The 27,473-nt window shown below is 46.2% G+C and overlaps 1 protein-coding gene and 1 long non-coding RNA gene across 6 annotated transcripts in view; one reads left to right on the top strand and one right to left on the bottom strand.

The window, feature by feature from the left end:
- Nucleotides 1-25,437, bottom strand: part of LOC109280663 (uncharacterized) — a 44,155-nt gene extending 18,718 nt beyond the window's left edge. For 4 of the 5 annotated variants that reach the window (XR_009455570.1, XR_009455571.1, XR_009455572.1 and 1 more), the window contains exons 1-2: nt 24,355-25,437; nt 20,245-20,397 (exon numbers count right to left, since the gene is read on the bottom strand). This is a non-coding gene — a long non-coding RNA (uncharacterized LOC109280663). Of the gene's footprint in view, nt 1-16,513; nt 16,579-20,244; nt 20,398-24,354 lie in introns of all 5 variants that reach the window. The other variant, XR_002087050.2, reaches the window with a different exon arrangement.
- Nucleotides 25,438-25,578: 141 nt separating this feature from the next.
- Nucleotides 25,579-27,473, top strand: part of MEX3B (mex-3 RNA binding family member B) — a 4,266-nt gene continuing 2,371 nt past the window's right edge. The window contains exons 1-2 of the mRNA XM_019477396.2: nt 25,579-26,277; nt 27,108-27,473. The exon at nt 27,108-27,473 is cut by the window's right edge and continues 2,371 nt beyond it. Coding sequence (XP_019332941.2) covers nt 26,016-26,277; nt 27,108-27,473 — 628 coding nt within the window. The 5' untranslated portion in view covers nt 25,579-26,015. The remainder of the gene's footprint in view (nt 26,278-27,107) is intronic.

The raw sequence follows: 27,473 nt of genomic DNA, 5'->3' as shown, positions 1-27,473 counted from the left end.
CTTAAATCCCATTTTAACCTGAAGCATTGAGCAAGTGCTTTGCTGAATCAGAGACCTAATCTACTCTCACCTTCTAATCTGTAGAACAGTGGTAATAATAATTCCTTCCTCTAACATTTCTCTTCATTTTATGTTCTTTAAGGCAGAAACTTTCTCTTGCTATGTGTATGTCCAGCACCTGGCACAATCTAGCCCTAGCTGGCAAGCAATACCGTAATGCAACATAAATTCTCATCACCTTTGTCAAATGGAGATTGGAGTGTAGCTTAAATGGGGGCCTGCATGCCACAAGAAGTAAAATGTGGCCATCCATGGTAGCCTTTACCCTTAAAGCCAAATCGCTAGGAATTGGGATGGTGGCAATTGAGATTTTCTTTCTCTTGTGTAGGAATAAGAAGACCAGGCCCCACTGGGTAGCGATAAGAATAAAGGTGAAGAGAACTGGAGAAATTGGTGCTTCCCTGCTGGCTGGTCCTAGATGCACTAGTTAATGTGAAAATTAGTCTCTCTGAAGAGAAAATTAACAGTACAGCAGAGGGCTAATGACAAATTAAGGTGGCCTTTAGCCAGAAACTAAACACTAAATTGTCCTGCATTGTCCAGGGTTTCAATTAAAAAGAGTAATGCCTCCTTCAGCACTAAATGACATGCAGTACTAAATGTATAGTAGCATATTCAGTTGATCTATTTGTGCTTAGTTGCTTCCATTAGTTTATGCTGGTGATGTTTCGATCCAGGACTGTGGTTCAGGCCCATCACTCCATGATCACACTGATTGATTTAAAAGGTCAAAGCTAAAGATAATTTTGCCACTTCTCTGCTTCCCACTTTTGAGAGAAATGACTGAACCCAAATGCCATGTGGATTGAATTTGTTTTCTATCATTGGCAGCTGACTGAAATCTCATATGTATGTCTGTATTGGCTTTTTATTTTCACTTTTCTCTGAATCTGTCCAGTGATTAGTTTGTTGACAGATGGCTTTTGTCTTGAACAAGGTATAGTGACTAGACACTCTAAATGTCCCCAAAGAGGCCCTGGCATTTGTCTGCTGGACAATGAAAAACACCCTGGCATTTTCTGCCTTTGCTGAATCTGCCTTTCATTTATGTAAGATCTATAAATTCCTTTGAGAAGAGAAACAGAAATGTTAAAGTGATTCTTCTAGCAAAAGCAACTACCTAAAAATGGTAACTTCTGCGTAAGTCTTGCTGCTTAGAGTCCTATATGCTTACTTCAGTGAGTAAAATGGTTGTGACCACTGTTTGGAGTTGGCAAAGTAAGAGAGAAAGATAGATGTGTATCTTTGTGCATTATAGGGTTTACTGAGTTTCAGTCACTTACACCTGTGCAAACTTTTGAGGCTCTGAGACTGAACAAGCAACACAGAGGGCATGATAGGAAGACAGCAGGGTTACACAGACATAAGCCAAGGCTGGTAAAACATTTACCTAGTGGTGATGGGCAAGGAGAAAAGAATTTCATTTCCTAGGTGGAGTTTTCAAGGTTGAAAATTGGAAGAGGAAAAAATCTATTAATGCGTAAACTAAGCACACTTGACATGGCATCAGTGAAACACAATAAATGTGAGTCCCCAGGGTGCTATTTTTGGTCCCTTTTCAGAAAGGAAGTGCAGTTCAAGAACACTATAATTTAAAAGACTGGGTAATTACTCACCTAGTGTAACAAGCTTTCCAAGAACAACATCCTTTCCTTATGGAGCTTTTCAAATACAATCAGACCCTGTTTCAGGTAATGTTATAGATGCAGAACAGCTCACCTGAATAATTCCTTAAGTGAACCCTCCACTGACACAGCTGGATAAAAGGAATAAATTCCCTTTGATAGATAGCAGTTTTGCACACATCCACCCTGCATCCTGTTTTCACTAGACTCCCTAGCTTTATAGTGTGAATGGATTGTTTTGTATTTCAGCTTCTAATATGACTCATAAGCCTATTCTAGCATTTATGAATTGGAAACTCAATTAAAATATTATTTGTAATGTACCTAGTAATGAGTGAGCAAAATACCTACTACAGGGTATTAACCATTGGCATAATGCACTGAAGACCACTGTCTCATTAGTTAAATATTTACCAGGAGGACTATCTCTATATGAAATAAGAACTTGGATGAATAATGAGTAAAGTTATTTTGCAAATATCGCCTTCTTTAAAAAATCATGCAATTAGTATGCTATCAGGGAATCCTAGAGAATTGTAGAGAAGCAGGGCTGGAAGGGACCTCCACAGATCATCTAGCCCCACCCTGTGCCTGAAGCAGAATCATCCCAATCCAAACCATCCTATACAATCCATAATCTAAACTCTACATATGACTGTTGTTGACCCTGACACAACACATACCTAACACCCTAACTTGTCACAGGTAAAGCAGAGGAACCATGACAGCCAATGCTCTGTTTCAATGAAATGTTGTCGATACATGCTCAAGAGATCTTGGGTGTATGGCCATGCCCCCTGCTACAGAAGAAGGCAAAAATCCCCACTGTCCATATCAATCTGACCCTGAGGTAAAATTCCTTGCTGACCCCAAATATGGCGATCAGTCAGACTCTGAACAGACGGGCAAGACCCTCTAGTTGGGAATCTTCAACTTTGGTCCCAGCAGGAGCACTGGCATACCCCATTATTCACTGAACTCTTAAAACTGTCTGAATAATGAAACTAATGAAATGCCAAAATCATTAGATAAAGTGTTTAGGCCTGGCTAAATAGTATTCAATGATAAAGCCATTTTTAGAGGAGTTCCATATCAAACAATCAACATTTATAGTTGCTGGCTCAATTTTTTAAAGTGTTTTCCTTATATTTACACTGTGTGTGGGGGGGGCACAGGGCTTGTGTGTGGGGTGGGGAGGGTGTCTTATATTTCACATGTAAATTTAAGGTGACTAGGTGGTCCTGGGAATCCTTGTTGAGTTGAAATCTGATTTAGTCCCTCATGGATACCTGTCTGCAGTCATAAAAGCATGATATAAATAGGTATGACTGTTGGTCTCAGCTCAGTACTGGGTCAGTAGAAGGTACTGGGGTCAGGACTGAGTGTGATTCAGAAAGCTGAGCATAGATGAAGGGAGAGAGCTTGCAGACAGCCTGCTTACCCTAGGAGAAACCTAGTGCAGAAAAACACCTCTTGCCTCGACTGCTGTTAGACTTCTGAGGAGACCATATCATGTCACAATGTCTCTTGGGAGCCTGGAAGCCAGTAGTGTTGCTTAAGGGAAAAGACATGGCTTGCCAACATGCAAGGTAAAACTTCTGTGTTGCAGATGGTGAAAGCTGTGTCTTTGACATCCATATGTAGCTTCTTGTTCTACAAGACCTCCTGGCACCAGCAACACAGCCTGCTTAGTTGCTTTACCACCAGACAGAGGACCTCACCTTTGAAGACTTGAGGGCAGGGGTAGGCGAAATACGGCCTGCGGGCCACATCTGGCCCACCATTTGATTCTATCCAGTCCATGGGCAGGCAGCACAGGCAGCGGCTCTGGCTCCAGCTCTGGCCTCTGCTGGCACTTCAGGGGACACTGTTCGCCTGCCCACCCGACTCTGTGCATTGGGTGCTGGGTGAACTATACTTGGGCCCCAGCACCCTTGCTCAGGCAAAGCCAGTGGTGCCCCACCTGATAAGAGGTAGTGGGAGCTGCCCCAGGCACTAGGACCATGGAGCTGGCACTGTACACCTGTGCCCGGAGGCACCGAAGCTTCCTTACAGGTGAAGCCTCAGTCCTGACCCCGGCCCTGGTCCCACCTTGCTCCATGCAGCACCATAAGCCAGCCCAACCACCTGCTGCCTCCTGGCTGCAGACAGTGTCACTCCCATCCTGTCTGCCCAGGTGCCCCCAGAGCCCTGGGGCTTCTCTTGGGGAAAGGGGGAACCCTGGGCTGCAGGTGGGCAGCTGGGGCAGGCTGGAGGGGGCTGCTGGGCTTCTCTAGGTTTTGTGGGGGCAAGTGTGGGTAGGAAGGGGTGGGAGCCAGGCAGGTTTGGGGTACTGGCAGCTGTTGAGGGGTGTGTCAGGGTGTAGGCTGAGGCAGGAGCTTCCTTGGGATTTGGGGGGTGGCTGGGTGGTGGCAGGGTTCTGCTAGGGGTGGAGGCATCTTCCCTTGGCCAAGTGTCCTGCTGGCTAATTTTGGTTCCTTTGGAAGAGAGACTTATTTTGAGCTCTATTGCAATCACCTCTATATATACTACTAAAAAAAACATAAATCATAACAAAAATTATTTTTTGAAATAAAATATTTTATAGTAGATATTTAATTTTTAGCATATGGTTTGTCTTTTGTCTATAATTTGTTAAAATGATATCTTTACCATCAAATTTGTGTGTGCAGCCCTCAACAGTTCACCAAAACTCATTAAGTGGCCCTCCAGATGCAATGATTGCCCACCCCTACTCTAGGGCGTGGAATGAAACAGCACTAACTTGAGCAGCACTAACTTGAGCAGCAAACTTGCATTCCCCAATCCAGAGGGGGATGTACTGCATGGAGAGACTGTTCCCAGGTACTCTTCTCCTCAAGCTGGTAGTGCCTCTTCTGTTTCATACATTACTGTGGAGCTAGCAGCACTTAGCTAAACACATTTATGCCCAGCTGCTAAAGCAGAGCAGTATAAGGCCTGCACATCACATACAGCCTTCCTTTGAGTTCAGTATTCACCCCAATTTAAATTGTGTGATATGTTTCACTGACCCATTAAAAAAAGAGGCTACTTGAAATGTGAAATCATATTTGAATGCATCTTTTCTATATGCTATTTTTATTCCAATATGTGGAATCCATAAATACACAGGAACAAATTTTTATTCAAGTACAAGAATAATAATGTAAAAATATATCCTAATGTTGGGGTCAGTCCAGCCAACTTTTTAATATACCCTTAAATATATGAATGCAGATCCATATACATAAATAATTTATATAGCTAATTGCCAGTAGGTGGTGGTATGTATATTTCAGAGAAGTTTTAAAGTTTGTAATGCCAAATATTTAATGTTTGAGATAATTTATAAAGATTCTGTGATCTTTAATGTATGATGTAAAAAAAAAAAAAGAATTCAAAGCTTTGAATTTGGTCCCTGATCCCACCGATTTAGCAGTTCTAGTTCACAAACATCGTCCCATCACTAAAAGGCATATTTTGATTTTCTTTTTGAAGCCTGTGGACAAACCTAACTGGCAACATTTTAAACAGTGCCAATTAGCATAAGCCCTAAGAATTCAAGTTCATTAAAATAATTAGATTTGCTTTCTACTCAGACAATGGTGTTTCATTTCAGGAGGCCAGCTTTTGATAAATAAATGTGTTGTTTTAATGATTTATAAACTTAAAATTGCTCTGTCTCATAGAAGCGTGTTGGAAAGTCACTGCAACAGCTCTCTGGGAAAGAGCCAATACAGATACTGGACATATTTTTTTGTGATCATGCTTTATAAAGGAAAACAGAAGTGGTCGTGTGTTGTAGACCAGGCCCTTGTGGTCAAAGCCTTCCCTCCCTCATGCCCTTTACTGTTTGCTGAAAGCAACATCTAGAAGGTTGTTGCTGTTTCTCCATCTCATCAGACAGAAACAGATGCACATTTTTTTCTCCCTGTGAGAGGTTACAGGATCTCCTGTGAACACGTTTCTCTTCTCTCTGATTGCACCTCCCCTCTCAACCCATCCCTCCCTTGCTAACATCAAAACCACTATTACAACTCAGTCTTTCTTACTGTCTAAATTGTCCCTTTGTTGGTGTTGCTGGCTTCAAGGGGAAGGGGAGAAGTGAGGATTATTTTTGTGGGGCAGTTCGAGAAACAAAGCAAAAGGACGAGTGACTAACAACAGAGCCAATACATATGGACTGAAGGGTCCAGTACAAGTAGCATTTGCTTGGGATGCAGGGCATTGTTCATTCATTTGGAGGTCTCCAAGGTGAGACAAATGGTCACTTGGACTTACTTGGGGTCTGTCTCTTCCTTTCCTTCCTACTCCTACATCTGTCATGTTTCTTGTAACCTTCACATAGAATCAAAGAAAGTTAGGATTGGAAGGGACCCCAGGAGGTCATCTAGTCCAACCACTGCTCAAAGCAGGACCATCCCCAATGAGATCATCCCAGGCAAGGCTTTGTCTAGCCGGGTTTTGAAAACCGCCAAGGATGGAGCTTCCACCACCTCTCTGGGTAACCTGTTCCAGTGTTTTACTACTCGCCTAGTGAGAAAATTCTTCCTAATATCAAACCTAAACTTCCTTTGCTGCAACTTGAGACCACTGTTCCTTGTTCTGTCATTTGCCACCAGTGAGAACAGTCCAGCTCCATCCTCTTCGGAGTCTCCTGCAGGTAGTTGAAGCCTACTGTTAAATCCCCTCTGTCTCCTCTTCTCTAGACTGCATAAGTCCAGTTCCCTCAGTGTTTCCTCATAAGTCATGTGCCCCAGGCCTCTTCAACATTTGTTGCCCTCCACTGGACTCCCTCCAATTTGTCCACATCCTTTCTGTAGTGGGGGGCCCAAAACCCAACACAGTACTCCAGATGTGGCTTCACCAGTGCTGAATAGAGGGGAATAATCACTTCCCTTGACCTGCTGGCAACACACCTACCAATGCAGCCCAGGATGCTGTTAGCTTTCTTGGCAACAAGGACACACTGGTGACTTACATACAGCCTCTTGTCCACTGTAACCTCCAGGTCTTTTCTGCAGAGCTGCTGCCCAGCCAGTCAGCCCCCAGCTTGTACCGGTACATGGGATTGTTCTGTCCTAAGGGCAGGGCTTTGCACTTGTCCTTGTTAAACCTCGTGAAATTTCTTTTGGCCCAATCCTCCGATTTGTCTAGGTCACGGTGAATCTTAGGCCTACCCTCCAGTGTATCTGCTACTCCCCCCAGCTGTGTCACCTGCAAACTTGCTGAAGGTGCACTCTATGCCATCTTCCAGGTCATTGATGAAGACTTTGAACCAAACTAGCCCCAGGACCGACCCATGGGGCACTGCCACACTCCACTTGTTGCTGGCTGCTATCTGGACATCGAGCCATTGATTACTATTCTCTGCATGAGCACATGCCCCCAGCGGCTGGAGGGGCATGGTGAGCTCCAGCAGGCGGTGGCAGCGCTGGTGGAGGTGGAGGCGGGAGCATGGCAGCTGAAGTGTTGTCAAGGAGGCAACGGGAGGAGACAAGTACCAGCTGGTGGTCAGTGACCACCCACAGACACTGCCGGCAGCAGTAGCGGTGCCCAGCAGCCATCGTGGACTGCCTGCAGACGCCACTGGCGGGGGGGTTGAGTGGTGACCACCTGCAGGCGCCGCTGGCAGTGTCAACAGTGAATTTTTGTAGGGAGTGTACTGCCATGCTCAGATTCTCTGAGCCCGATGCTCCAGCCAGTGTTCTATCTACCTTACAGTCCATTCATCCAGCCCATACTTCCTTAGCTTGCCTGGGAGACCATATCAGAAGCCTTGCTAAAATCAAGGTATACCACATCTACCAGTCTCTCCACATCCACAGAGCCAGTCACGTCATCATAAAAGGCAATCAGGTTGGTCAGGCATGACTTGCCCCTGATGAGTCCATGCTGACTGTTCCTAATCACCAGCTTCTCTTCCAAGTGCTTAGAAGTGGATTCCTTGAGGATCTGCTCCATGATTTTTCCAGGGACTGAGGTAAGGCTGACTGGTCTGTAGTTCTCTGGATCTTCCTTTTTCCCTTTCTTAAATATGGGCACACTGTTTGCCCTTGTCCAATCATCTGGGACCTCTTCTGATCACTATGAGTTTTCAAAGATGATAGTCAATGGCTCTGCAATCACATCAGCCAACTTCCTCAGCACCCTTGGGTGCATCCCATCTGGCTCCATATGCCCTTCTTTTCTAAGTAGTCCCTAACCTGTTCTTCCACCACTGAGGGCTGTTCAGCTCCTCCCCAAACTGTGCTTCCCTGTGCAGTAGTCTGGGAGCTGATTTTGCCTGTGAATACTGAGGCATAAAAGGCATTGAGCACTTCAGCCTTTTCTGCATCCTCTGTCACAAGGTTGCCTCCCCCATTCAGTAAGGGACCCATACTTTCCCTGATCCTCCTCTTGCTACCAACATACTTGTAGAAACCCTTCTTGTTCCCCTTCACATTCCTTGATACCTGCAACTCCAGTTGCTCTTTGGCCTTCCTGTTTTCATCCCTGCATGCCTGAGCAATGCTCTTATATTCTTGCCTAGTTATTTGTCTCAGTTTCCATTTCTTACAAGCTTTCTTGTTGTGATTTACTTTACTGAAGAGTTCCCTGCTAAGCCAAGCTGGTCTTATGCCATACTTGCTAGTCTTCCTGAATTCTGTTGAATCCAAAGGAGTATTTGTAGAAGTACTGCTCAACAATAATGATTTCTGCAGAATGAGGATGGCAGGTAGCGGGGAGTGATATCCACCCCTCCCAATTTTCTTACTCGTTTCACTTTTGCTTATGCCTGTGTTCTGCTAAAACAAGCAAGTTAATGGAGTTGGAGAGAGGGTAGCAATACTTTCCCTTGCCCAGAGGGTTTAATCCAAAACACCTACTTCTTAACTTCTTTAGTAGATTAGCCTGTTTTTGGCATACTCACACCAAGTGACAATTGCTTATTCTCACCAGACTAAAGTTAGTGTATTTGGGTCACTAGTAATTTAAAGTAGTCTCATGCATTATAGTAAGGGAGAAGCCTTTCCAGCATAGAATTAACATAGATCAGAAGAGCTTTGAGGAAGAGATTTCTGTCTCTGATTCAGCTTAAACCAATTTTAAACTCGGGGAACTACAGTTCCAGTGCAAAGGGAAAGCTCAGGAATACTGATGAGCAGGGATCCAGGGTTTCTGTTTGCCATGATGAAACACAGTAAAATGTGGGTTTTCCCATTTTAAGGAGGAAAACCCAGATTTTCTCCTTTAAAGGAGAAAAACGCAGGAAACAGTGGGTTTCCCCTTGCAGGATGGCAGAGCTCCAACCTGAAAGTGGCTGGGGGGGAGTGGGAGGAGGACAGTCAGGCAGGGGTGGGGGTGCCATATGTATGTGCTCATGTACACATGCACATGGCCACCAGGCAGCCTGGAGATCAGTTCCCGGGGGTAAGTCAGGGGGTGGGGAATTGAGACCCCCATAGTGAGTTGGGCAGGGCTGGGGCTGCTACCCAGCCTGGGCACTGGCCAAAGGGCCCTGGTGCGGCACAGGATGGGGCTGTGGGCGGCTTGTCTGGGGGGGCGGTGGGGGGCTGGTTCCCCATTGCTGTGCATACTGCCAGAGGGTATGGTGGGCATGTGCCTCCCAGATTTGTGCATGGGAAAAGGGCAGGCTGCCTGTTGAGGGCTCCTTGCCCTGCTGGCCTCCCCCAGGGCCTCTGCGGCCCAGTGGGCAGGACCCAGAACAGCAGGGGAGTGTGGGCCTGGGTGGGGAAGCTTGATGCCACCACTAGGAGTCCCATGCTGCCATAGTGAGGCACTTTCTGTCTGCCCAACAGCAGTGGGGGTGGTGGTGCAGAGAGCACCTCACCATGGTGGCGTGGGGCTTGTGGTGGCACCAGGCCTTGCTCTGCCCTGCCATGCTGGGTCCTGCCCACAGGGCCATGGTGGCCCCAGGAGGGAGGGCAGCAGGGTGAGAAACTCCAAGCCCACAGCCTTTCAGGGTGGGGTGTGGGGTAGAGGGGATTTCCCTCAGCTCCCCAGGGCTGCCTGGGCTGAGGAACCCAGGTGGTTCTCCAAGGTGAGCCACCACCCAGACAGGGGGCTCCTTAACCTCCTGTGGGGGGACAACAGGCATTTGAGGACACTTGGCTGGGCTGGCAATGGCCAGCTGGTTGGGAGATGTGCTCTAGTGCAGTGGTTCTCAACCTTTTTTGTACAGGGCCCATTTGTAAACATCAGTGGCCAGTCCTGACCCCATGCCCCTGACCCACTGCCCCCAGACCACAGAACTCAGTGTGTGGGACAGAGGGTGGGTGTGTGGAGCAAGGGGTGTGTGTGGGGCATTGGGAGGCCCCAAAAAGTCCTTTGCAGGTTTCCCACATTTTTCTCCTTTAACGGAGAATCCATTTTTGAAATTTGTTGATCCATTTTTAAAGTCTGCCCACAACCCTTTCATATATTCTGCAAGTGTCATGACCCATGAGTTGAGAAACACTGTTCTAGTGCACCTTGCCTACTGGCCTGATTCAGTGAAAACCTCCTCCTGCCTTTCCCAATTAAAAACTGAATGTCAGTTCAGTTGGCTATTAGTTCAACCTCCACAGCTTAGAGGAAGCTGTCTAGTCTGAATCATTCAGCTTCAGGCTTTTTGACTCTTTGTACTTAGCCAAGAAGAGAAGACCAAGTGATGGTGGGGCGGGGTGGGGGAGGAATTTGATAACAGTCTTCAAATACCTGAAGGGCGATTATAAAGAGAATGGAGATAAGCTTTTTTTCTCTGTGGCCACAGGGGACAAGCTGCAGCAGAGGAAATTTAGGTTGGAGATTAGGAGGAACTTTCTGATTGAGGGTGTCAAGTACTGGAACAGGCTACCTAGAGAAGTTGTGGAATCTCCTTCCCTGGAAGTTTTCAAGATCAGTTTGGCTTTTGGCTTGGGATGGTTTAGTCAGGGCATCCATCCCCCTGCTCAAGGCAAGAGCTGGATGATCTCATGAAGTCCCTTCTAGCCCTACTTTCCTATGATCCTATAGTTCTTAATCTATACATCAAGACGTAATTTACCTGTGTGTCATGAATGATGGAGTGCAGGTTTCTGATCCTAGGAAATTAGTCTATTGATTTCAGTTGGTACTGGGTGTACTTAGTGCTGCAAAAATTAATTCCATGGTGTTGTAACTTGGAGTTCCAAATCAAAGGCCTCTTTTGAAAATATTATGCTTGATTTCTTTGTCCTTCTGTTCCCCATATCTAAAATGTGGATCATTATGCTTCTTTACCTCAAGGATATATGGTAAAGAAGGAATTAATCCATTAATCCATGGGTCTGTCTATACATGACCAGAGAGAGCAATGTCAGTATGGCACAGTGCAATATTGCTTGGAGACATACGAGCTAGAATGGGTATTGGAAGCAGTTTACCCCAAGTAGAATACATAAGCCTAAAAGGTGCATTAGCTTGGGTATCCCTACCTCTACATTGTGCCAGGTAGACATTACCCTGGGTCAGGCACTTTCATATCAGCAGTGTGCATTGAAGTGAAGAATGCATATGAATTTAATTATTGAACAACAACAAAAAAGATCAGAAAAAGACTTCACACAAAAGAAGGAGGTTTTGAGGAGGAATTTGAAATAAATTGATGTGCACAAGAAGAGGGAAAGCTTTGCCAATTGAAAATGAGAACAAAAGATGATGTGAAGAAAAAGACCAGGACAGTGTAGGACGAAGGAAGAATGGGGATGATGAATGATCAATGTGGAAATTGGCCATGCTTGGAACTCTGGCAATTTATGGGTTATTTTTTTTTTTTTTTGGGGGGGGGGGGGGGGGCATATTATCCATCCTTAAAATGACCATATCTGTTTAATGTATAAGTTTGTTCCTAACACTTAATTAATCTGAGATGTTAAACTTTGAAATGACGTGACGCAATGCTTACTGTGTTCTGCATTTGGAATTAATAAGATGCATAAGAGTTACCTTTATCAACCATTATCTAAAAACAGAAAATTAAATCTGAACAAGGAAAGGAACTATTGGGATCAACTTATCAACAAACAAGATAATTCGTTATTAATTTGTTAGTATTTTAAAAGGGAGATGAACTAGACCTGAAGTGGAGATATACTCAGAAAAGCAGGTCTCTGTATTGACTGCACTGGTCTGCTCCTTGCAATTAATCTAGAACACAGGTTAACTTGGACAGTCTGGGAACTACCAGAGCTGAACCATGGTACTGAGATGCTTATCTGAATCCCAAAAGTGTTCTGATCTGCCTTTTGAACCAGAAAGTCCAGAAATGTTAGATACACATATGTCTTGATTAGGGATGCACTGATAGAGGTTTTTTGGGCCAATGCCAATGGCTGATTTTTAACAAGCCATATTGGCCAATACCAATATGATTGCCAATATCAAGCCTGTCAGCCTGGAGAGCAGCATCCAGTTGGTAAGTCTGTTGTGGGGGAAAGGGTTGGGGGGGGGGGGGCAGATCAAGACCCCTGCAGTGAGGGAGGAGTGGGACTGGGGCAGGCACTGCACAGCCAGGGCAGGGTGTAACATGGAGCTGTGAGCAGTTTGTCCAGGAGGTGCATAGGAGGGGTGGCGGCTCTTGCTGCTGCGTGCACCCCAGGAGGGCATAGGGGACATGTGCCCCCAGTTCTGTATGTAGGCTGAGGGCGGGCAGCCACTGTGGACTGGGGCAGTGCCGGGCTCCTCCTGGTGGGGGGCTGGGCCAAGCTATACTTGGGGTGGGTAACGGCGGTGCTTGGGATGGGAGCTATGGGTGCAGCCACCCCAAAATTCGCTGTAGCGCCCCCCCCGAGCCGCTGCTGCCAGCCCCAAGTGCACCCCCAGCCCAACCCCCCTGCTGGGAAGAGCCCGGCGCAGCCCCAGCCCCCAGTGGCAGCCTGCCCTCACCCCGTGCACAAATCTGGGGGCACGTGCCCCCCATGCCCTCCTGGGGTGTACGCAGCGGCAGGAGCCACCACTCCCTCCCCTGCACCCCCTGGACAAACCACTCACAGCTCTGCGCCAAGTTGATTTGGTTCCATCAACTATCACTCTCTGGGTCCGTCCACGGAGCCAGTTCCCCAGCCATCAGACTGTAAAACTGTCTAGGCCGTAATTCCCCAATTTTTCCATGAGGCCATCAAGGGACACCAGGTCAAAGGCTTTCTTGAAGTTTAAGAATATGATATCCACCTCTTCTCCTTTGTACAGGTGATATGTCACCTGGTCATAGAAGGAAATGAGGTTGGTCAGACAAGATCTACCCGCCACAAAGCCGTGTTGGCTATCTCTCAGAACATTACCTTTGTTGGGATGTTGGTAATGGTTTCTCCGGGTTGGAATGGACTTCTCTTGTGCTTCAAGGATTGCATCCTTGAGGAGGAACCTTTCATCATGGACATCCTTCCCTGCTAGATTGTGGTTTCTCAAGGCCTGAACAACTAGCCTTCCTAAAGTCGAGGACTTCCATATCGCTGACTGACTTGACAGCTTTGTGGTGAATAGAGAAAGTGATCAACTCATGGTCACTGTATCCCAACTTCCCTTCGATTCTCAGGTCACTGACTAGATCACTCTCTTTGGCCAGTACCAGGTCCAACACTGCCTTGCCCCTTGTTGGTCTGTAGACTTCTTGAGACAAATAAAGCTTGTCAATGCTTGTGAGGAAGCACTGCGACCGATCAGATTTGGCTGAGTGCTCTTCCCATGAGATGTCCAGGTAGTTAAAGTCACCCATGTCAACCTGTGGTCAAATTCTTGCTCTTGATTAGGAGGTCCTACCATTATATCCCCTTTACCATGTTCCTCCTTTATTACTCAGAGGGTCTCAAGTTGCCCTCCTTGGTTGCCAATCTCTGCCTCTAGGGAAGTGTATTGCTTTTTCACATAGAGAGCTACACCCCCACCCTGTCTTGCAACACAATCTCTCCTGTACAAGGTATAGCCATCATTACCTGTGGTCCAGTCATTGGTGGAGTCCCACCAGGTCTTCGTTAGCCTTATGAGATCGTAATTATTACTGTTTAGGAGTAGGGCCAGCTCCTCCTGTTTGTTGCCCAGGCTCCTGGCATTTGTGTAAAGGCAAGTGAGCTTGTCATCAGTGGTTTCCCTGCATTCCTAGAAGAGCCCCATCCCTGGGGTAGGGTAGAAGTTTGTTTCCTTGTACAGCCTGATATAATGGTTTGGTGGCTGATGCTTGGTGGGCTTGCACCAGGGATTGTCTGCCCTTCCCCCAGAGAACTTAGTTTAAAGCCCAGTCAAGCAGGCCAGCCATTCTGGCTGAAAAGAGTTTCTTCCCCATGCGAGTGAGGTGGAGGCCGTCCCTTCCTAATAACTTGCTGGCTCTCTCTCTGAAGTGTGGGCTGTGGCCCTAGAACCCGAAGCCTTCGCGATGGCACCAGCACTGCAGTCTTCCGCTTACTTGCTGAATTCTTCTCACCCTCCTGTGCCCGTGACCCATAACAGGAAGGATTGAGGAGAAAACCACCTGTGCCCCCAACACTTTGAGCCCCACTTTTAGAGTCCTGTAGTCATTTACGACTCAGCTGGGATTGCTCCAAGCTGTGTCATTTGGCCCACATGGATAAGGAGCATGGGGTAGTGGTCGGAGGGCTGGATAAGTTTTAGGATCCTCTCAGCTACATCCTGGATACAGGCCCCTAGGAGGCAGCAGACCTCACGGGCTGAGGGGTCAGGGCAGCAGATTGCTCTCTCAGTCCCCTATGAGAGGGAGTCTCCCACAACAACCACTTTGCGTTTCTTCCTAGCGGGGTTGCAGGATGTCTTTCTTCTTCAGGTATAAGAGCTGGTGGTTCTGCTGACTCAATTGGTGCTGCGAAGATTTCATACCTGTTGCGAAGGTCCAGGGGAGTAGTGACCCTGGTGCAGTGTGCCTTGGTGCCAGAGACAACTTTAATCCAGGAGACCCCTGGCTCTTCTGTCTTCTGGTGAAAGGCCTGGCAGTAGGAGCCAATCTCCTTTTTGCCATCCCTGACGGCATGCAGTGTCTGCACCACAGCTTGGAGCTCCCCTATCTGGTGTTCCAGGGTCTCCAATGTGGAGCAAACCTCATAAGGGGAAGTGTCTTTGCTTGTGATCCCAGTTTCCTGCAAGCATAGCAGGCAGCCCCCACAGCCAAAAACCAGGGGTTCCATCTGAGTGGAGGCCAGAACCATGGATTCTGTCTGGGTGGAGGTCTCAGCAGTACTTGGGGAGGAGTCCCAGACTTGGAGGGGATCCTCAGGGTGTGGTGCATCCCCACCACCATTGTACCAGTAGGAGTCTGGGCCACTGCTGTGCAGACTCTTCTCTTCAGGCTCACCGCCTAGGGCCTCGTGCCCCTCCTGTTCGCCCTTCTGTGCAAACTCCCACACTAACTTGTATGCTGGGCCAAGAGTGCACCCGTTTGCATGTTCTGTTCATGAAGCTCCAGTTACGTGGCTCCCTGGGGTGCTGGGTGAAGTAGGAGCTGGTGGGGCATGACCCTCCTCGGCTCCTCTCAGCTGCCCCGCCGCTATCTATTTCCCTCCCACTGCAGGCCCTGCTTACCTCCTGGCTATGCTGGGGGTTAGGTCAGGGGTTACTGGTGGGTCCTGGGCTTGCGGGGGTGCGACAGGCTTCTACTCATGCATCACACGCCAGACCCAAACCCAGACCCAAACTGAACAAATCTGACCTGGAGCTACTGAGAGGCAAAATAAATGGAATAATCCAATGATGTCTTCAGAGTCACTTCCCAGTGACTGCCCTTTAAGGACTTATTTTGATGTTGCACAAATCTGGATGGCAGCTGTTCCATGTTACCAAGAAGAGAAATTAAAACTGGAGATCTACTTAAATCATCTGACACGTCCAGCAAGCTTTAAAACACTTTTAAACATAACAAAAATATAACTAAGATCCATAGGGACAATTGATCCCAATGAAAGTGAATAGCCAAACGCTCCATTTTTTCTAAACAATCTTTAACCACTTAGTGCCTTTGTTTATTCCATGTCTTCCCCTACCCCTATTTTATTTTTGCTATTTTCTGCTGTCTCTAATCACATACAGAGGAAAGTATCAAACCAAAAAGAACTAACTTCTCTCCTCATATCAGCATGAAGTAAATACGATGGCAGGTGTAGGATAGAAGACGGAATCCCACATTAGAAAAGTTCAATATTCATAGTTTGCTATGGTAATAAATAGTTCCAAGAATACCCAAGCCATGTTAATTTTAAACAGGGAATAGTTTACATAGCTATTTTTTCATAAGCATGTATGTTATTTACATTTTTTTTCAATATTTTCTTCATCTAGAGATGAAAGAAAGTGGAACTGTGTCTTTAGAGGGTAGTGCAACTTCTTGGTTTAGGAATTTATACTGAACATAGTTTGCATGTCAACAGAGTGAATTGTCAGATTTTACCACACCCAGACTGCTATAGTAACACTAACTTCATAAATAGTAGGAAAACCTACCCACCATCATAAATCAAAGCCTACAATTCCTCACCTAAATTTTGGAAACTGATTCAGAACTTATTCTGCTTCATTTACTGTCACCATGAAATGCCATTTAAAAACGCTAATATTTTTATTCAGTATTTCATAACCTGTGAAAGAATGCAGAGTTGATATCTCTTAGCATTTACTTTCTTCTCCTGAATATGCTGGTTCATCACTCATGCTTCGATGAATATTAATCATCACAGTCAATGTAGCGTTATGATCTGTTCAGGAAATACTTGGCCAGGTTTTATAAGGGTACTCCAAAGAAAGCAGGAAAAAAAGTATTTTTCTTTCTGGGTGAAATTCCCGTGCCTTCAATTCCATAAGGCTTGAATGAATGTGTGATAGAAACCTACCTAGACACCTCTTCCGATCTCACAGCTCCAGTGGGACCTCAGTTCTAAACCAGCACCCACATAAGCTGTAAGAAAGAAGGTATTACAACCTTATATAGACCATTTATTTTGTGGGGGCAGAAAGAAAGAAATGTTAAGGGTTTAGTCAGGGCTGGACACAGGCATGGGCGAACCTGGCGGCTGCCCGGGGTCCAGATGGAAAGGGGGCCTGAAAATGGTAAGTATTTTATTATTATCATTATCTTTGGTGAAGTGGGGCCTGATACTAAAAGTTTGCCTGGGGCTGCCAGGAGTCTAGGTACGGTGCTGGGTTTAATGGATATCAGAAACAGATAATTAAAGTGTATTTACTATTGAGGAACTTGTTCTCTGAATGAACTCTGATGAAGAGTAGCATTTTCAAAATTTTAAATGAAACAGCATGTATACAAACAATGTAGGATGAGCACACATTGAGATGATATGACTAAATAAACAAATGCTCCTTAAATGCAGTATGTGATTATCTGATTTCCAGTAAAGTGGAGTGAATCACACATGACACTGCTACCACTAACCAATATGTCATTGTATCTGAAAAAGATAGTGCGGGTAATAGTGAGAACTGGTAAACAGATGATGAGTTTTAAGATTTTTTGCTTGGTTTGGCAGAGTAACCAAACTCTTAATGCTTTCCCACAATCAGCTCCAAAGGACTAGAGGATTTGCTGTGCTGTATCAGGCCACTGCTCTGTCAAATCTGGTATGCTGCCTCTGGCAGAGGACACTTCCTGATGCTTCAGAAAAAGTAAAGTACTCTGTGCTGAGGGCCAGATCCCTCCCAAGGGAGAATTCTAAGGTTTCCTTCAAAATATTTCAAATGGGTTTTGTATCACTGGTCTCCTGCAGAATGAACAAGGGTTTCTACCCATCAAAACGACTAGGTCTCAGGTAATCTACTTGCAAGCACCTACTCTGGATACTTTCAAAAACACTTGGATGCCTATCTTCCTAGGATTGTTTGACCCCTGCTGACATCCTACCCCTTGGGCAGGGGGCTCAACCCAATGATCTTGTGAGGTCCCTTCCAGCTCTAATGTCTATGAAATCTATGAAACCCCTACCCACTGTGCCGAGGCTGGATTCCATACCGGCTGTGTAGCTGTCTCTAGCTCCCTGACAATGCACGGGTACTAAAACTCTTAGCAACATTGCTGCCTCTGGCTCTACCAGAAGATCCCCTAATGAGGAAGGAGGGATACAATCCATATTCCAAGGGCCATACTAAAAGGATTAAAGAATAATTTCTCTTTATTACTGCCATGTTTCACTTGCTACAATGAGGAACTGAATTCATTTGAACTTCATAATTACAATAAAGCCCAAATTTGAAGCTTTGGGATACACCTACTCCTTGAGCATGCAAGTCAGAATGATACAGACATATTGGCCATGTCTACATGTGTGGCAGACTGTGCAATTGTTACTGTGCAGTCATTTAATATTTGAATAAGTAAGTACTAAATGACTGTGCAGTAACCGCTGATACTGCGCAGTACCATCACTGCATGATTTTTCCCTGACGCAACTGCACAGTAGCAACGAGCTACTGCACAATTGCTCGTTACTACTGTGCAGTATCGTTGCCGCATGGTTAGTAACCAGCAAGGCTACTGTGCAGTAGCAGCTCGTTGCTACTGCGCCATAGTATCTCGCGTAGAAGTGCCCATTGTGTATTTCTGACCCCAAGAGTACATTAAGCACATGTGTTTGGGTGTCTGGGCCTAAACATTATGGTCCACATTATACACCCTACTCCTAGCACAAATGGAAGCTGTTCACAAGTAAGCTGTAAATAAGCTAAAATAAGACTTGTTTCTTACACGGTGCTAAGGCTATTAATACAGTAGTGATGCGCAGCTTGTATTTCTGCTGTCTTATTGGATCTAGTGCACAAAAAAGGGGCTCAGTTATTTGTTCTTTCAATATTTTTCAGGAAAAAAAAGTTTTATTTTGAAAAAATTCACACAAAAGAAAATGCACATCATTCTTTTTTCCTGCATCATCTTGAAAAACATTCAGTAAGCAGGAACGTTATATGATCAGGTTCTAGGTTTCCTATGTTATTGTTTCTGTGGTTCATTTGGCTTCCTTCCTTTCCGTATTTGATGTACTAGATGATCGCTGGGGATAGCAGTGTTAGTGGCAATTTAATTCCCTGCAGATGCAGATCTGTGGTGACAGAAATGCCTGTCGTTCTTGCAGTCTCACACATCTGCTGGGATAGAGAAGGATGTGGAACAATAATTTTCCCAGCAGAGGCAGTTCTGTAGGGACAGTAGTGTCTATGGTACGAAAATTCTCCCAAAAAACACAGATTTGTGGGGACAGTAGCCTCTGTGTCATTGACAACTTTCCAGCATCTGCTGTGACAGTAAATGTCTGTGTTACAGAAATGCTCTCTGCATCTGCTGGGTCAGTCAGAGAGAGTCTTATTGTGTATGTCCAATTTTAGATGTGTAAATCTCCTCCAATGCCAGTTTTCTTTTGAGTTATTTATGCAGAGGGGAAAAGAGCCATGAAGTACAGGTATGGATGAATCTTCTTCATATAAGAAACACAGTCTAACATTTCAACTACCAAGAAATAGTGCTAAATATTCCACAAGCAGAATATTAATGTTTAATGCATCATTCTCATTGAGCATCCTACTTGGCTCCTATAATATTTTTGCTGTTGTAAATGTTTTGTGAGAAATTATATAAGTGTATTTGTTCAGAACAGAGATGTGCTCAAACAGCAGCAATCTAAACCGAATCTAGATTTCCAGCACCCCTGAATTCAAGGCTGTTTCGATATAGGGTTTTGATTCAGGGCCATCATAATTCTAACCTTAGAAAGGTGTGTGGATGGACCACAGCAGAACAGCTGGACAATTTCCCAGCAGAAGGCACCTCTATTCAGAACTGAAGCATGTTGTGCTAACATAACAAGGGTAACATTGCACATGGATACATATAGATTAGGGGGATCTCAGCCCAGGTTACATATCATACGGTACAATAAAAAGGGTTTTATTATTAGTTTTCTATAGACCCAGAAATATTTACTGATTAAAATACAATCCTTCTACACCTATAAATACAATAGACTTCAATCGAGTGGACCATTCCATGGCAAGACTTCCTGTTATTTGAGAAAGTATTGAATAATAACTGCAGTAGTGTATCTAGGGCAGGGTGAGCAGGGCACCTGCCCCAGCTGCCAACTACAAGGGAGCACCAGCATCCACCCCTGCTAGAAATCTTTGCTACCACAGAGGAAGCCCTCCCCTACTTCTGCCTGGCTTGAGGGGCAGCTCCATATCAAAGTGGGGCAAGCAGAATGGTTCTCCACCGCCCCCCAGGAACTTTTGCCAGAACAGACAGCCCCACTCCCAAAATGTATGCATTGTGAGGAAAGATGAGTGAATGTGGCACCAGGATCTGGTCCCAGGAAAGCTGACCATGGGGCTGACATCGGAGCTGACACTGCTGACCCCAAACAGGAGCCCTGGCAGGTAAGACTTCCTTTCTCCTCACCCATACTGCCCTTGCAGCCCCTGTCTGCTGTGGTCAGCATACCCTCAAAGACTTACCCCAAAGACTTTATATGCAAGTAGTAATAAAGGAACCACTCTTTTCTTGTCAGAACATTAAAGGGGGGGAAGGAAAGCAAAATTTGGATGTGATGTGACCATAATTATTACTTACCATTCAACAGATTAAAACTGAGACTTAGTCATGGTTTTTCTGGCTCAGCAGAAAAACACACAGATGCAATTTTTTTTCTGTTAAAATGCACAATCTATTACTGCAACTTCTGTTGTTCCGAAGTGTGTGCTAAATTCTTGACAAGTTCCAATCCTGCAACATAAATCAGAGGCACTGGATTAGGAGTGGGTAGGGTAGCAGGGAGGGGGAGAGGTGTGGTTTTTCTGGATTTTGGAGTGTTTTCAACAGAGTTTGTTTTCTTTTACTATTGTTTTTGAATATTTTATCTGTTTAAATAAGGTATTTTGTCTTTTATTGTAAGATACTCTGAGCCTTTTTTTTGGAGAAATGTGGCATATAAATCTAATAAAATACAGCTCACTTAGTTTCCTTTCTGATGCCTCTCTGTGGGTGGGTGGGGGTCTTCACAGATATTCCCCATGGGCACAGAGAGCCAGTGCAACACCATCAAATAGGTTGTTGGCCTAAGCTGTTTGCTATCTTTGGGCCCTTACATCTTTGAGTGTTCCCACTAATTTAAATGGGACTGCACGTGCAATTAAGAGACCTGCAGGGTTGGGCTCTAAATGGACAACATACAGACAAAGGAGAGGCAGAAAGGACTGTCAATAGTTTTGTGACACACCACTTAGCCTAAATTTACTGTGCATTAATCAACTATTAGATGAAATGGGATAAAAATATTAAATGATGGGCCTTTTGGAATTCAGAGGTATTTAAAGTAAACTCCAACTTGGTTGGTTACTGCTGCATTATTATAAAGTTGCATTTATCCTTCTGAAGCTGGCTTGCAAGTAATCACATTAAGCAGAACTGCATGCTTACAAGGCAATTTAAAAAGCCACCACTGTTACTATTAGCCATGTAAAGGAAAATACACATAAAGGAAATACAGTATATGATGACTGTTTAAAAAATGCATCTCAGCTTTAACACAGAATAGCCAAATTACTCAGAAAAACTGTTAACAACTCAAAGCTGTTTATATTAACATATTAACAAATCTATAGCAGTAAGAGGCCAAGGAAGAAAGGCAGGAGGCCCTGTCTTACTTGGGGTGATTCCAAACTGAGCTTTTGTATGGATGTGATGGTTATCCACTAGTACTGTTTACTGATTTGGGGATCATTTTCCCTCTTTGACAAACTGTCCTAAATGTTTAAAATGCAAAATGTCCTGCAAATAAAAAGAAAACCAAGTATATAGGAGGAATTCATAAAAACCAAGGCAACTACTCCAAAAACCATTTCAAAACCTCTTCACAAACTAAAATGTACACACAAATATTTGTAGTTGCAGTTGTTTGATTCTGGGACAGGCTGTTTGTAAATAAATTGTCTAGAACTGCCAAGAGGTGGAGTTTACATCATTAAAAGAAAATAAATTTTGACAAAATAATATTCTGTGATTTCTCCATCACTGAATATAGGTTATTACAGGATTCATGAATAATGATGGCCTATATCCTGTAGTCTATGAAAAAATGGCATAACTTGTTCTTTGAGTACATATTGCTAATTGCAGGCTACTGCCCATGCAAAAGACTCATTTGTGTATTATCACTGTAAATGACTGCACAAATTAGGATTAAAACTGCATCCTGAAAGGACTGTGCAGTAGCATAAAATACAACATGCAGGGTTATTTTAACATATTTGTAGACAGATAATATTGTCTGATTTGAATCTCCTAGCCCATTGGCCTACTGACTGAAATGTCAACAGCATTAAGTCAGCGATTCATTCTTCAAGGACAACATGTGAGGTACATGTAGTTTATCCTTTGAGACAAAACTTTAAAAACAAAGGTCCTATTTATTTTGAATGGACATGATGCACCATTATTGTTACTGTTAATTATTTGTGCTTATAGGAGGAATTGTAGCTAGTATATAGTGTGCCTACTGTTTAGCAAAGACTTAGCAGAATTTGAGACCCTATGTGCTAGGAGATGTGCAGACACTTAGTAAAAGACAATCATTGTCCCAAAGAGCTTATACTCCAACCAAACAAGACAGTGTCAAGGAAAGGAATTTATATAAATCCCCATTTTACAGATGGAAAACACAGAAAACACCTGAGAATGGCATTCCCTCTCCCACAATGTACTTGACCACAAACATATCCTTCTCTCCCACTCATAGGTGACGGGTAGCGGGGGTCCATGCCCCCCCTGACAGGACCACCCCCGCTGCTGCTGCCAGCTTCTGCGTGTGCCCCCTCAGACTCAAGAGGCACCAGTTGCCCATGCTCCCACTGTTGTGCAATATGCTGTGGACTGACTGGTTGCTAGCCTCTACCAAGAGGTTGTTACTTTGCAGAAATTCTGCATGTGTAGTTTTTTTAATGCTTTGGGGTTTTATGCAATGAAAGGAGCTAAGGAAATAAAAGATGTTTTACTTTAGCTCCTGTTGAGTTATTTTAAGGATGAAAATTTCAGCAATTTTGAGTTTGTAGAGATATGAGGGTCTGCAAGAATCTTATGGCTGTGGCTCACTGCTCTACAACTACATTATTGCATGAATTCCACATTCTGCAGGATCCTGTAGCACCTCCATGTTCTCGCAGCATACTGCATGTTTTAATGCAGGTCAATCATAAGCAAGATTAGAGACTACTTCCTAGGGTTCATGGTATGCTAGAAGCACCAGGTCAACATTAGAAAAGGCCCTGAGCAAATAAGCAAATGCATAAAGCTCATTCTGTAACAATGAGATAACCTTGCAACAGCCTTTAATTAAAAATGTAAAATTAGATCCTTGTGGAACCTTGGTTAGACTGAGAGTGGACTATGGTCTCTAAAGGGCAGATAAGTCTGGAGATGACTTCTCTTTTTCCCATTAAGTGCGGTAAGGAAGGCCAGTTGCAAAGTATTTCTCTCCCACTCTTGGGCAGGAGCCCAGTCAGAGACTAGGCTGAGCCCATACTGGAAAAAAATGCAAAGATTAGTCAAGAATAATGTAAGACATTCAAGAAAAAAATGCCTGGAACAGGTCTAGTTAAAACCTCATCTCAGGCATAGTCTTTGTATCTTTGCGAGAATGATCCTTGTGCTACTTCTACTTTGGGAAACCCTCAAAGAACAAGGTAGGATTAAAAAGTTAATAGCAATGCAGACTTTTGAACTGGCAGGAGCCTCACTCCCTCCTATCCAGCTCTTCATGAGGAAAGATAATTTCATCTTTGTGTTTCTGTGTCCCTGATTAGAAAATAGATTAGAAAGTGATAATACTTCCCCACTTTGCAGGGATACAGACCTTTTGCCTATGAATACTTTGTAAAGAACTTTGGGTCTTAAATGAAAATTCCAACAGAGCAAAATATTGCTGCTGTTATTTATTGACTGCGTTTATTATTACTGTCAAATGCCTGTTCAACCTATTTATCTTGCGTACCTAGTGCCTACATCTGAAATAAATTATGTCTAAAGCTGAAATAGCCACAAAGTTCAGTGACCCTTGAGGTGAACTTACAAGAAATACCTATAGGTATTAACTTTTTCCTGCAGAACCCAATGCTGCTGTCTATGGAAGTGAACAGCAAATTGGTAAAATAAGCCATCTCCTACATGGGGGAGTCCAGCATTTCCTAAATGAATCGCGAGTGGGACAGGCAAACCACTGAAGAAAGGGTCATCATCAACGCTGTATGCCTTTACTAGAAAACAATCCACTGGAGTATTGCTATAAAACATGCAAACATCCAGAGGAAGTGACAGCAATTTACAGTAAACAGTAGGTGTAAACAATTACCTGTGACTTGTTACATCTGCTTATACCAGCAGCTGGCTAAACAGGCCCACACAGTCATAGATGTCTGTCCCCATCAAGCACAGCACTGGAAAATAGTTATTTAGTAGCTGATTTCCCCGAACTAAGAAAAAGTCAGTGTTGGTATGCGATAGCTAGCAAAGACTGAGAAAATATAGATGTTTATAGATATATTTTGAAAAGTTGAAGAACTAAATAAGCAAATAGGGCATCTTTCTAAGAGCTATGAGGACACTTTTTCTGTCCATCCACCCTCAGTAGGAAGATTTGAGTATTAGGTGAAAGATACTGTTTTAATGGCTGGTCAGGGTCAAACCTACCTGAGCTGGGCATGGGCATAAAATAACTGCAACAAGGAAGGAAGTGATGAGAGAGTGGAAAAGTGTCCAGCAATTCCAACTATTCCCTGCCTGAGATGCAAGCGGGTGTAGTTTGCTTGTCCTTCAGTATTCCTCTTTCTTCTAGCATTATTTTAGCATCGTCCTATTTCCATCTTGCCACCTGCAGGGTGTTCCTTCCAATCTGGTTTTACTAAATGGGTATTTTAAACTTAGGAGGCAGCTCATGACTATTTGCCAGCACACAGTGCACTTGAAATGACAGGTTTCACTCCAGCTTGATCATGCCCAAGGCCTGCCATGCAGGAGGGAGTCAGTCTGGGTGTCTTGCAGCATGGCAATGCTTGTCTAATAACGATTTTCAAAACGGGTGAGTGGCACAAATGCCTGGTGGCTGCTGGGAGGTGTGTCCCGCAGGGTCTTGAGGGAGTTCGTAGGGGTGCGGTGGTGGCACCTGCCCATGCTAGGACATCTCTCCTTGCGTCTTGCGTCCCAAGGCAGTAGGTTGAAGGATAGATCTGCCTCATGGTGGAGGGTGCTCTGAGGGCATCCCCCCCAGGGCACTCGGCTTTAGGCCGCTTCTCCTTCAGTGCTGCCATTGCAGATGAGCTCCTCTCCTGGTGTCCCTGCACTTGTGAGGGGCTCTCCTGGGGAGGTGGCGGGTCCTCCTGACAGCCCCCTCGCCCAGCAGGTGCCTCGCCCGCAGGCCTCCCCCAGCAGCGGCAGCCGGCGGGGAGGCCCGGCCCCTCGCCTCGCCTCGCCTCTCCCCATGAGGCGCCGGGCTGCAGCGACACCGCGGGGGGAAGGCGGCATCCTCCCTCCCTCGCGCCTGACGGGTGAGCCGGCGTGCACAGGGGCAGCCTCCACCTTGACCATGGTCGGTTTTAGGGGGCGCCGGGGGCCGGGCAGCGCCTGGCCGCCGTATTGTTCCGCAGCAGACAACAAAGAGGAGCGGGCCCGCGGGGAGGGCGCGGAGGAGGCGGGCGCGGGGAAGGCGGGGGGAGGGGGGTCAGCACCGGCCCGGCCCCTCCTCGGCGCGCTCGGCCAATCGGCGCTCGCGGCGGCGGGGTCGGGCGCATTGTGCTGTCAGCTCCCGCCGCTGACGCCGCGGCCCCCCGCGCCCGCCCCCCGCTCCCGCCTCTCTCCAGTGCCGTCTGGCTGCAGCAGCGGCTCAGACAAGAGGAGGGGAGAGGAGGAAAAAAACGCTGAGTGAGTGGAGTGGAGCCGGGGAGGGGCTCCTTAAAGAAACGCTGCCATCGCCTGGCATTGTGGCCGGCCGGGAACTCAAGGGGGGGAAACCATCGGAGCGCTTCTCTCTGCCCCCCCCACCCCACCCCCCAGCCAAAAAAAACTTGGGGGGGAGCCGTGGGGGGGTCGTGGAAACGTCTTATAAACCGGATTGCACTGCAAAAAACAAAAAAAGAACAGAACAGAAAAGAAAAGAAAAAGATACAAAATATTACAAGCCCAAAAAAAAAAAAAAAAAAAAAAGGGCAACAGATCCCCGGTCTCCAGCACTCGCCCTCCCTCCCTTTGCTCCTCTCCTGCTGGCCATCTGCCTTGGGCTTTCCTTTGTGTCTGATCTTTTACTACTGAACCGAGTGCAGGAGGAGGAGGAGGAGGGTGCAACACACACAGGGACTATGCCCAGCTCGCTTTTTGCAGACATGGAGAGGAACGGGAGCGGCGGCGGCGGAGGAGGAGGTGGCGGTGGTGGCGGGGGAGAGACCCTGGATGACCAAAGAGCGCTGCAGATCGCCCTGGATCAGCTCTCCCTGCTGGGGCTGGACAACGACGAGGCGGGCTCCCTCTACGACAATGAGCCTCGGAAAAAGAGCGTGAACATGACAGAGTGCGTGCCGGTGCCCAGCTCGGAGCATGTCGCGGAGATAGTGGGGAGACAAGGTGGGTAACGGGGTGCGGGGGGACAGCCCCTCTCTCCCCCCCGCGCCGGGGCTGCCGCGTCCCGGTCCGACGGCCAGCGCCGGGCTTCCCCCAGACAAAGAAAGTGCAGCAGACGTGGTGTTTCTAAGGCGCATGATGCATCACTTCCAAGATGCACTTTCATCTCCCGGGGAGGAGGAGGAGGAAGGAAAAAAAAAAAAAAAGAAAGAAAGAAATCTTTCCTTTGCTTTTTTGGTTTTTAATTTTTATTGTTAAACCAAAGTTAACACTCGTCTGCAAAGGAAACGGGGCACATCGGAGCCTGGATTGCTTTTTTATTATTATGATTATGATTATTATGATTCTCCCCCCCCCCCCAAAGTTAGAAATCGTGGATGTTTGCAGGGACAGAAATGGAGCGGGGAAGTGGAACAATGGGATTGGAACAGAGCATCCGCATTGGGAATCTGGCTCATTCAATGCTGACCTCCTTTAAGGGGGGGAGGGAAAGTTTGGGGGTTTTGTGTGTGTTTGTTTCCAAAGGAATCTGTTGAGCAGGAGTGTGGAGTTGTTGGGGGGGAAGGGGGTTGCGGGTTTTTGGTTTTTTTTTTTTTTGCTCGCTCAATGTGGCTGCACGTTCACGCATGTATTTTTGCTGCTGCTGTTGCTCGGTGGCATTGCACGTCCCCGCTCCCGGCGGTGCGGGGGTGTGACATGGCTGGGGGCTGCCTCGGAAGCGGCTGCGGAGGGGGCCTCCCCTCCTCAAATCACGGGTCGTAACCGGCTCTCCCTTCTCCCCCCGCCCCCATCCCTCCCCCCGGCTCCTTCCACCTCTCGCGTCTCGTCCCCAGGTTGTAAAATCAAAGCTCTGCGGGCGAAGACCAACACCTACATCAAGACCCCGGTGCGCGGGGAGGAGCCGCTCTTCGTGGTGACGGGCAGGAAGGAAGATGTGGCCATGGCCCGGCGGGAGATCATCTCGGCCGCCGAGCACTTCTCCATGATCCGCGCCTCGCGCAACAAGAACACGGCGCTGAACGGCGCCGTGCCGGGGCCGCCCAACCTGCCGGGCCAGACCACCATCCAGGTGCGGGTGCCTTACCGGGTGGTGGGGCTGGTGGTGGGGCCCAAGGGGGCCACGATCAAGCGCATCCAGCAGCAGACGCACACCTACATCGTGACCCCGAGCCGCGACAAGGAGCCGGTGTTCGAGGTGA

The sequence above is a fragment of the Alligator mississippiensis genome, chromosome 11, assembly GCF_030867095.1.
Source record: "Alligator mississippiensis isolate rAllMis1 chromosome 11, rAllMis1, whole genome shotgun sequence".
NCBI classification, from domain to species: Eukaryota; Metazoa; Chordata; order Crocodylia; family Alligatoridae; genus Alligator; species Alligator mississippiensis.
The sequence above is the reverse complement of the archived record's forward strand: the minus strand, read 5'-3'. Positions and strand labels throughout refer to the sequence as shown.